The 11,486-nt window shown below is 41.8% G+C and overlaps 2 protein-coding genes across 2 annotated transcripts in view; one reads left to right on the plus strand and one right to left on the minus strand.

Annotated features, from left to right (window-relative positions):
• The first annotated feature begins 1,499 nt into the window (after positions 1-1,499).
• Positions 1,500-11,486, plus strand: part of RNF115 (ring finger protein 115) — a 29,998-nt gene continuing 20,011 nt past the window's right edge. The window contains exons 1-3 of the mRNA XM_045283706.1: positions 1,500-1,559; positions 2,552-2,606; positions 6,818-6,881. Coding sequence (XP_045139641.1) covers positions 1,550-1,559; positions 2,552-2,606; positions 6,818-6,881 — 129 coding nt within the window. The 5' untranslated portion in view covers positions 1,500-1,549. The remainder of the gene's footprint in view (positions 1,560-2,551; positions 2,607-6,817; positions 6,882-11,486) is intronic.
• On the minus strand, positions 9,876-10,043 carry LOC101653009 (metallothionein-2). The gene has a single exon (XM_004717270.1). It carries the CDS (start codon positions 10,041-10,043, stop codon positions 9,876-9,878), a length of 168 nt encoding a protein of 55 aa, XP_004717327.1.

The raw sequence follows: 11,486 nt of genomic DNA on the forward strand, positions 1-11,486 counted from the left end.
TTTGTTTTTGTTTTTTTTAAACAGTATGTTATATAATGGGTACTTATTCATTAAGAAGCGTCTCTTTTACCCCCAACACATACCCCTTATTCTTAAGATTCAGAATTGTATCTGATTATATTATTATCATGGTAAAGCCAAGGCTGGAAGGAAGATGGGTGGCAAAGGATGTGGAAGCCCTATAGTTCATGAAGCTCAGCTTATTCCTGAAAAAACACGTTAGGGAAAAGTCATATCTAAAGTGAGTCATCTTCAGTCGTGATCCAGGAAATAAACACTTAAAATCTAATCTGTTTGTAATCTCAGGGCATGACTGACTTCTGAGTGTAATTCAGAAAATATAACCAAATAATTGCATGGTATTTTATCAGAAGAAAGCATGTATCCTTTAAAGGGGGGCATGGGAATTGCTGGTCAGTAATGAAAACATGGAAAAGGCAGAGTTGGAGGCAAACCAACAGTGCCCTTTCTGGCACTACCCAGGCCAGAGGGATCCCAGATCTCCGATTTTGAGGATCTCATATATGCTAATAGTTGGGATGGATGTAGCAGACTAGCCTAGCATGTATCTTCTTGCTCTAATTTCTTATTTACTAAGCAAGTGATTGTAGTCTGGAATAACTATGTTAGCTCTTTTTATTGTCTAGCATACCATTTTCCAGACCTGGAATTAAGCATTTTCCAAATCATAATGTTTACAAATACATCTATAAAGCGAGTGTCTACATTTTACAGATGAGAAAATTGTGTCTCAGAAAGGCAGTCTGACTTCCTCAAGACTTCACATCTAACATTAGTGAAGACCTGAGAGTGGGATTCAGCTTCTTGATTATCACACGTTTTCCTTTATGTCATGGAACTTTCCAGGTAGATTTACTTACTGAGAGAGACTATGCTGAATCGTAGAGGTAAAGACAACCCCCTTTTCATTATAACTAAATAAACTGGTATTCTGGGTTTTATGTACATGTTCTCTAAATTTGGTTTTATACGAGTAACCAAAAGACAAAATTAGGTTCTTGGGTTTGTAAGACTGAGGTTATATTATATGGCATTTTCCAAAATAATACAATACTCCCCTGTAAGGGAAGGCGTGTGTGTGTGTGTGTGTGTGTGTGTGTGTGTGTGTGTGTGTGTATTGAGGTGGGGTAAAGCGGCGGGCAGGGGAGTGGGAATAGTAGTCCAGTTGCGGAATTCCCCATGGTCTCATCTGGCCTTGCCATAAACCATCCCACTGAGGGCTCAGCAATTGCACTCTGTCCTTTACTTGAAAACCATAGGGGTGTTCAGTTAGCAGCAGGAACCAGTCATATAGCTATAAAGGCAGTCTTCAAAACATCTCATGGGATTCTGTATTTACCAGGAAAGAACTCTCCTGGGAGTCAGTGCGTACATGTGGCATTTCACAGCATCAGCTAGTGTATTACATTCTAGTGTGAGACACCCACATACTTAGATTTATGATGGAGATGTTTATGTATTTCTTCCTTTCTTTTATAGGAATATATTTGCCCCAGATGTGAATCGGGCTTTATTGAAGAAGTGACAGATGATTCCAGGTATTGTACATGCTCATGAATCAATCAGGCATTCTATCAGAATTGTTTTCTGTCAGCATCAACTGGATGAATAGAAGGGACTTTGCTTTATAACTTCTTCTCTCTGCCGGAGCGGGTGTGTGCCTTTGGGTGGGGTGGGCTCTGGAAAAGCGAGACAGGGTGGAAGAAGGGAAATAGGAAGATTTGGAAAGCTATCTGATCGTGGGTGTAATGAGATCCACAACTCCAGATGGTGTGCAGCCTTCTTGGGGGAATTTCTTTGGAGGAAATCTGGTAAATTTTCATTTATTTTCTGATATTTCTATAAATTTCATACATTTTCGAGGTTCTCTGAGGTTCTTGATTGCCTTGTGATGACCATTCTTGTGGACATGAACATGAGGGAATTGCCGCTCTACCTTTGGGCGGGCAGGGACTGACCTCTGACAGAGCTCTCCAGTAATAGTTGTAAGAGTGCTCTAGTCAGGAAAACTGTGCCTACTGGGCTTTAAGGAAGCCTTGAGTCTCTTGTTCTTATTAGGGTAAATGCGTTACGGTTTCTGTGGTCAGATGTATGCCACCTTGCCCTACTGCATTCTTGATATTTGTGTTTGTAATGTTTGAAATTGGCTTCCATCGGTTCTTAATAAAGATACAATAATGATAAAAATTTCAGAAAGTGATAATATGAGGGGAACTTCAAAAGTTCATGAGATTTCCCATTTTCTTTTCATTCCATTTGCTCATGAACCTTTTGGAGCCCCTTCATACTATATTTTCATTCTTGGTTAATATGTATAAAACTAAAAACCTAATAGCACTGATAGGAGGGCTTTTTCAGGCCAAACAATGCTTTTCTTTTTTGGGGGGTTATCTGATTAAACATTGGTTGGTCTAGTCGAGAAGGATAGAATGATCAGTAATCTGAAACTCCTAATGGTGGAATCTAATGGTGGAATGCCTTTGGAGGTTATAATGGCAGTAGATAATTTCTATACTGTTGCTGTTGGCAGAATCTAAAGTTGAAGGTCCCCGCTTCCACCACCACGAACAGCTACACACTTCCCAGTATGTATGCATTATTAGTTTGGCGCTCTGATGATTGCTGCCAATGTGTGTAAACGAGCTGGGGCTTCTGGGGAAGTGTGTGGCATGGGATCCAGTGTGGTATGGACACTTATTTTGATCTAATAATTTTGGTTTGCAATAATACCACACTAAGATTAGCATGGCAGAAAAGTGAGCAATTTTGTGTGGATGGCATGCTAACTTGGGATATTATTTGTGCTATTATAATTGCATCAAATACTTGTTTCAGGCACTTATGCTGTGCATGTGTTAAAGGTTTTATCAGTTGGAGGGGGTAAATAATGGATTTTCCTTCCCCCTCTAGGTGTTTTAATAGCAATTCTGGTTTTGGTTTTTTTTTTTTTAAGACCTATGTGCTTTTTACAACTACACCTGAGGGTCTTTTTAGATTTTAAGTTTTCTATGGGTAACATTTTGGGTAATGTTTATCATGTGCTCGGTGCTAGTCTAAGCACTTTTCTAAGTATTCTACATGTATCATGGAGATAATGTGTAATTCTAGGAGGAATCTCTGTCTGGAAGGAAACCTGTGATTCCCATGATTCTGCTCTCACTTGACTATTCTTCTTTTATGTGTGCCTTTGTACGTTAAAGAGTGTACTGGGTAAGACCCAGAACAAAAAAATCCTATCAATGTGAATGAGGGGGAGTGTGGAGTAGAGACCCAAAGCCCATCTGTAGACAATCGGATATCCCCTTACGGAAGGGTCACAAGGAAGAGACCAGCCAGTCAGGTGCAGGATAGCATTGATGAAACATAACTTTCCTCTAGTTCTTTTTTTTTAAGAATCACTTTATTAGGGGCTCATACAACTCTTATCACAATGCATACATATATCAATTGTGCAAAGCACGTTTGTACATTCATTGCTCTCATCATTCTCAAAACACTCGCTCTCCACTTAAGCCCTTGGCACGAGCTCCTCATTTCCCCCCCTCCCTCCCTGTCCTCTAGTTCTTTAATGCTTCCCCCACCCCCAAAACTTTCATGACCTCAATTCTACCTTACAAATCCAGCTAGATCAGAGCATGTACATGGGTACAGATAAAAGCTTGCAACACAGGGAATCCAGGACAGATAAACCCCTTAGGACCAACAGTGAGAGTAGCGATACAGGAGGGTAAGGGGAAGGTCAGGGGAGAAAGGGGGAACTGATCGCAATGATTTATATATAACCCCCACCCCAGGGAACGGACAACAGAAAAGTGGGTGAAGGGAGACATCGGTCAGTGTAGGACATGAAAAAATAATTATCTCTAAAAAAAAAAAAATTATAAATATAAGGGCTCATGAGCAAGGAAGGGTGGAGGAGGGGGGAAATGAGCTGATACCAAGGGCTCAAGGAGAAAGAAAATGTGAAAATGATGGCAACATATGTACAAATATGCTTGACACAATGGATGTATATATGGATTGTGATAAGAGCTGTACAAGCCCCCAATAAAATGATAAAAATATATATATTGTACTGGGTAGGTACTATTGATAGCAACTACTCAAATGCAAAGATTATGCCTCTTGAAAGAGATCAGTGTTTAAAATGGGCGAACAAATTTTTTTTTATGAACCCTAGTGTTAGAGGTAGCATGCTATTCTCTGTTACAAAGTTCAGAAGCCAATTTGAATACTTGGCAGGTGCATTGTTAAATAATGGATGGTGAAAACGAACAATTTCTTGCATGTAAATATTGGGTAATTTTCTCTCAGCTATGCCTTTAGAGGGATTCTTTGTCTTGCTTAAGCTTTGTAGCATGTCTGAGAGCCTTGTGGTGGTTTTGCTATCCCTTCTCTCTGATGAGCTCGTGTTAGCTGCCATCTGGTTGTGGCTCCTACTTTTGGCTCCCTTTCGTACATCAGAATGATACGGTGCCCGGTCCTGGTCCTTGCCATCTTCCTAATCATTGCCACTCGTATTATCTAGAGGAATGTTAAGGAAAGGGGCAGCTGAGCCTCGTAGAAAAGAATTGGTGGTTCCTGTTACCAGGAATATGTGAATGCTTGAGACCATGAAAGCAGAGCAGCAGACCTCTGGAGTCTGCCTATCCACCAACTGTCGGAGTTGAGGGCAGTTGGTTCTGCAGATGCTTGCAAGGAAGACTCATCTGTGTGGCGGAACCGCCCAAACTGAGTGTCACTCTTTGAGGGCAAGGCTCTGGTCTTGCTCTGTTTTCTGCAGTGGCTGTCACATAGTCGGCATTCAATAAATATTAAATGGCAGCTGAGATAACTCTCCTGATTTGTTTTGGTCGTGGCCTTGAGGGGATGGTGGAGGAACCCTACGTGGACAAAGAGATATTAGTGGAAACAATGGGTCTGAGAAGAGGAAATCATTGCAGGCTGGTGGGAGTGCAATCTGAGGAAACATACGGCATAGTCCGCAGCGGAGGGGAATCTCAGAGCTGCCCAAGCTGGCTGTCAACATCCTCTGATTTCTGATCAGAGAAAAGGCATGAGAATGAGCACACGCTAAAGACTGGAATTAGCTTTGCCTTTGCACTTTTGTTTCCAGACTAACAAGGGTGTGTGTTTCCTGAGTGAGCTCAGCACATGGCCTGGGTTGGTATCCTGAAATGGAAAGCTGTTTGTAGTGGTTTGTGAACTTTGTATCACTGGGGTTAGTGAGTGTGTGCTTACGTGTGTCCCTGAAGTAAAACTTTTTCCAGCGGTTCTTGTGATTCTTTCCACACCTCCCCACAACAGTGTTAGCCAGTTATCCTCTTCTTTACAAATGTGGTAGCAACAATGGCATTTAATAGTTCTCACTTTTCAGGACCTGTGGGAATAGATATTTTATTATTTATATGTGTGATATTAATTCAACAATTTATCTTTTTTAGTTAATCAGTTGGGGGGAAATTGCTAAAAACATAGTCTATTAGGCCAGCAGACTTCTTGACAAAAATCGAAGCTTTATTGTTGAACAAGCCTTCTACGAGAATGTGCTGTGTCACAGACCGGCTGCTAAAGGTGTTGCAAGTTGGAGGTTGGACTCACCGGCCCCGTGGGGGGCGGGGGTGGAGTGGTCAACGTCTGTGCAGATACCTGTCCTGGAAGCCAAGTGAGGCGGCACTTCTGCCCTTATCTATAGGGTTGCTGTGACTTGGAATCCACGAGACAGCAACAGGCTTTCATCTTTCTTTCCTGAGGAGGATGGCAGGTCTTTCTTCCTCACAGCCTCTGTGGGGGATTTAAACTACTGCTTTCTGGACAGCAGCTGAGCAGCCTTTCACAAAGGTTGGGCCTTGGGGCTTACTATTACAAGTCATCTAAAGTGAATTCTGAAAGAGCTGGGAGGAGGGGACCTCGTCCTTGTTTTTCCACAGTGGGAATTAAAACCTCTGGTTTTTATTTTATAGTTTTCTTAGAGGGTGCTTGCATTGCTTGTTTTCAAAGGTGATTAATCTGTATAACATCTGATGCTAATAACCCTTACGTGCATTTGTGCATTAACAAACTACAGACTGCACTCTGAATTTACACTTTCCGAAAGGTGGGAAAGAAGTGGGAGTGCTGGTATAAGCCCTAGATATCTGTAGTGCCAAGGGGGCTCTAGAGTCAAAAGCAGGGGTGAGTGGTAGAGTCCTACTTGGTTGGGGAGATCAGAAAAGACTTTATAGAGGAGGCAGCATTTGAGATGGCCCCTGAACGGACTGAGAAAATTATAGAATGAGTGCTCAGAGAAGAAGAAATATTTATTGGACATCTAAGTGTAGAATTAGTCTCCTCGCATTTAATCATTCCCAAGAAATCTTTAACTGTTATAACCTCAAATAGTTGTGTTCATCTGGTGGTAGAAGTTTTTTTTAGTGATTCATTGTTTTGAAAATCTTATTTCTTTTTTTTGAAAATCCTATTTCTTAGCTTCTTTGAGAATAAATGTTTGGTTTCCTTTTCTCGGTAGGTCGAATTTGAATTGCTTTACTTGGCTGTGGGTCCTTTACCCTTCTCTGTGGTGGCCTTAATCTGCAATTTTTCATTTGGTTTAGCCCTGAGTTTGTGGTTTGCTATGCTATTTCTGATAGATTAATCCACATGTCAGTTCCCCATAATTGGCTTTGCTGTTGTCACGTTGAGATGATTTATTTTTCCTTATTGGGCTTTGTTCTCATTATGCCAGTCTATATTTAGCTTCCGGGAGGGGAGCTTGCTCCTGGGAATAGAATCACCACTCACTCCTTTTTCTCTTTAGTTTTTTAGGTGGTGGCAGCGGTGGCAGCCGGATAGATAATAGTACATCAACACAATTTGCAGAGGTAAGTTTTCCACTGGCTGGAGAGATGCTGTAGGAAGGTGGTGGGTGTTAAAATCATGACAGATAGTCACTTCCTGGCACAGATAAACACCAGCATTTAATTGAATTTATAAGAAAAATGTGGGCAAGAGTAGTCTTCAGAAAGATGTGTGTGTGCAGTAGCTGGCGCGTCGGTCGGTGTGTTACTTTGGGCAAGCCCTTGCTTGTTAGGAGACAGTAATAGCTTCAGACTGTGCTGTTCTCCGCCTGGTGGTATTTTCAGTAGCTTTCAGCTTTCATTGATGTGTATATGGTGTGAGGCAAAAATGCGTTTATACCATTTTTGAGCTAACGTTCAATCTGCTCTAGTCAGGAGGAGTTGTGACCAGTGCAATGGTGCGGCACAGGCTTGCGTTTTGAATTGAGGATCTGGTTTCTAGAGGCTACCCTGTGAGCATGGCTGTTGGGTGTATGAGGAGCCAGCTTAGGGGTAAGATATTCACTTGCATTCCAGGTTCCAAGATGGAATTTCTAATGTGTAATTTCTAATATAATGTGCCATCCTATTTTGGGGAAAAGCAAAAATTGTAACTGTGACTTGAAAATAAGGGGTGAGTCTGAATCTTTAAATACCTTTCATATTAAATGTAGAGTAATTTCCTGTTTTCACTTTATTGTCTACTGACCTACAACTTCCCCTTTGTCTGGAATCGGTAGAGACTATGTAGTCCAGAAGGGACCGACCAGCTCAGCCAACACTGTGCTCTTTATGCCTGCCCACTGTTCCACACAACTTGTTTGGGTCTAAAAAACGGACAGGCATTAAAAGAAAGGGAAAAAAGTTGAATCTCTTATTCAGATGATTTTTCTGTTTCTGGATCATTGTGTTTGTGTCTCCCCCAGAGAGCTGGTATGCGTGTGTATCGAAGTTAAAATAATCATTATCATGTATTTGAAAAATAGTATCTAGTAATGCCAAAGCCCCCAATGGTCTCATTTATTCTCTGAACAGCATTTAAGGCCTGCAGCCCTTCAGGCTTTTGTATTGTTATAGTCAAGAAACTTGAAATGTAATGTTTGGGTACTAGTCCTGTTATATTTATTAAGGGTGTTTTATTTTGTTAATGGCCTGTGGTACTTAATTGCTCCTAATATTTGGTATTAACTTTCATGGTATACTATGAACTGTTTTAATACTTGTGTTGGTTCACCAAAAAGTGATTCAAGAGAGATCACATGTTGGGCCTTCCGTTTTATCTTTTCATTAAAAGAACATTATTTAAAATATGTTTTGTTTGCCAGGCTGGGAAGCTCTGATTTTAGTATTTTCTCTTTCCTGTGTGTGCTTATCTTGATAACATAGATTTGTCACTTACTGATTTTGCATATGTCGAAGACACTTCACCTGATTGTGCTTAAGTGTCAGGTCTCTGTTTAGGAAATGGAAATAGATTGCTCTGCCAGTTTGCACAGGTCTGACTCACCAGGAGGCCATGATGAATTGAGTAAGAAGAGAAAAATAAATAGATGTGGTCAGTTTCTTAACTTAAGCAATGTTAAAATCGACACTGGTGCATGAACTATTCTTCAGGTGTGAAGTAATTTTGCCGAGTCATGTAACCTGTGACTTCATCTTCTTTAATAGTGACGGGGTTTGTGGTAGGGCAGTTGTTGCCATTTTCCTTATGTTATCTTCCCTGGTTATATGCACGAGTATTTTTCAGTCTTCTTTTCTAATAATACTTTGCATTTTAAAAGTGGGAGAAATTCCGTTTTTATGTGATTATGAGTGTTTTCAGAGATTAAAAAAACAGCCAGCTAAGAAGTACATAGTGTGTGTTTTTATACACAGCACACTTCTAAGAGTAGGGGTAAGAAGCAAATTTTATAGTTGCCTTGCTTATGAGGAACTTATAATTTAGTTGAGTGCCACTAAGTAAGTGCTAATACACACGAAGCAAATAAGAACATGCAAAGAGAGTACAGGGAATAATAATAAAACAAACAGACAAAACCCCCTTACCTTATTGTGGGATGTGCATACTCCCACAAATACCATATGTTAAAAATTTTTAATTTCCCAGTATTAAGTTTGTATATGAACTCCTAAGTTTTATTCTTCAGTTCATGAATTGGGGGACCTCTGGTCTGGATGTCCGATAAGCATTCTGGACAGAGTGGTAGAAAGTGGAAAGGTTTTAAGTCAAAGGCACAGAGGAACAAGGAATCTATGATGGGCAATTTTGGATCAGGCCTTGGGCATTTTCTTTCCATATTTGGGATCTAAAGAACATTTTGAATGAGGTTAGCTAAAACCAGCCAGCTTTTCCTGGTTCAGTCATGGGTTAGAAAATGAAACCAGAATGGAACCAGATTTGTAAAATGTGGGTCTACTGGAATGACCCCTGGTGGCACAGTGGTTAAGCGATGGACTGCAACCTGTAAGGCCCGCAGCTCCAAACTCTTGGCCACTCTTGGTCGTCTTACAGGGCTCTACTCCTGCAAAGAGTTACAGTCTTAAATGCACAGGGGCAGCTCTCCTCTGTCCTATAAGGTCACTGTGAGTTGGCATCGACTCAAGGGCAGTGAGCGGGACTGGAATGGGAAGAACTACAGGCAGACACCTTGGTAGACTAGACACTTAATCTCCCTCCTGGGAAACAAAGGGCAGTGTGCGCATTGTACAGCAACCAAACCTCTTGATTGGCATAGTTAGAATCTGGTTCAGAGATGGCAGCTGACCATGTTGCCTTTAATGTGTGTCACTGCCCTGTCAGTAATCCAAGATCTCCCTCTATACCTCTTCTGGGTCTCCCATTCCGGGGCGTTGACCACTGTTTTCATTCCTGCTCCTGTTCCAGTACACCCACTTTTTTTTTTTAAGTCACCAGCTTTTATTATCTTTCATATATTTTGTAGAAAAAAGACTGTAGGAAACATCTAGGGTTGTATGAAAAAAGAAAACTCTGGCTTTGTACAGGTGGGCTTCTATCTACAGCTGGGCAAGGCTCTCCCATCAGGCGCAGCAGCTGCACCTGTCCAATGCCCCTTTGCAGATGCAGCCCTGGGCACACTTGGCGCAGCCGGCAGGGCAGCAGGAGCAGCAGCTTTTCTTGCAGGACGTGCATTTGCATTCTTTGCATTTGCAGGAGCCCCCGGTGGCGCAGGAGCAGTTGGGGTCCATGTCCAGTAGATGCAGTGGGCGGAGTCGGGTCAGCTGAAGGAGTGAGGACCAGAGCTTCGAGAAGGCACGGTGGTCTACCCACATTTTACAAAATGGGTTCTTTTCCAGTTTGGCAACCTAGCCCATGACTGAACAGGTTCAAACCGTTTGAAGCGCTGTACAAACTGAACAAGTAAGCGCAGTCTAATTGGTTAGCTTAGCTAAGCTTGCTGGTTGGCTTGAGCTCAGCTGCAGGGAAGGTTAGGAATTGAGAGGAAAGAGAATCCAGTAGTTTTTTGATTTGGCTGTGTGGGGTCTAGTGTAGTCAAGCTAAAGGAATCCTGCTGGTGCTGTGGGCTAGTTGGGCTGCTAATCACAAGGGCATTGGTTCAAATCTACCAGCCGACTCATGATGACTGTATGGGACAGAGTTGAACTGCCCCTGTGGGTTTCTGAGACTCTTTAACTCTTCACAGGACTAGGAAGCCTCGTCCGTCTCCTGAGGAGCAGCTGGTGATTTGGTTAGCAGCCCAATGGATCTAAGCAAGATTTCTCACTGAATTGTTGTTGTTGAGAATGGGGCGGGAGTAGTTGGAATGATGTGGGTGTGGAGAGAGGAGGGATGCGAGGAATATGGGAAGTGTTTGAGAAGTGAGTGGAAAGTGAATCTAAAAATGTTGCTTGCAGTTTTGTAGAGAGAGAATGTTGTATTGAAGTCTCTGGGTATGACCTAGAGAATGAAACCCGTGGCTGCCTGAGGATTTTATCACTTCCTTGTGTTACAAAATATGCCTTGGTATTAGCTCGCAGCTACTTGATTGTGAACAGTTCGCGTGTTGGAGCAGCACCTCTTTCTACACTCTCTGCCATTGAGTCAGTTCTGACTCTTAGACAGCTAGAGTAGGGCCTTTGGACTTCCGAGACTGGAACTTTTTATGGGAGTTAAAAGCCTCGTCTTCCTCCTATCAGCTGCATGATGGCATTGAACCTCTGACCATGTGGTTAGCAGCTCACTGTCATCCACTCGCCACCAGAGCCCCTTGTCTTAGACGGGGGTCGGGGTGGGGGGGTGGATGTTATTTGGAAATGAAGAGTTCAATACCAGGGCTATTTGTTTTAAGGGATACAAGTTACTGTGGTGACAGTTACTGATTTAGCATTAAAAAGCTGATTCTGTAAAGCCTGGCCACTTACAGATGTGTAACTGAAACAAACCCATTGAAGTTAAATTTCAGGAAACAGTCTTTTTCATTAAATTATGACTTAATAGGTTTGTTGTTGATTGTTCTCTTTAAGGGAAGAGAGTAGCTTGGCACTTTTTTTTGTTTGTTTGTTTTTTTTAACATTTTATTAGGGGCTCATACAACTGTTATCCCAAATCATACACACATCAATTGTGTAAAGCACATTTGTACATCGTTTCTCAAAACATTTTCTCTCCATTTAAACCCCCGACATTAGGTC

Source organism: Echinops telfairi, unplaced genomic scaffold, assembly GCF_000313985.2.
Source record: "Echinops telfairi isolate 266 unplaced genomic scaffold, ASM31398v2 ScPeMD7_7466;HRSCAF=8504, whole genome shotgun sequence".
NCBI lineage: Eukaryota > Metazoa > Chordata > Mammalia > Afrosoricida > Tenrecidae > Echinops > Echinops telfairi.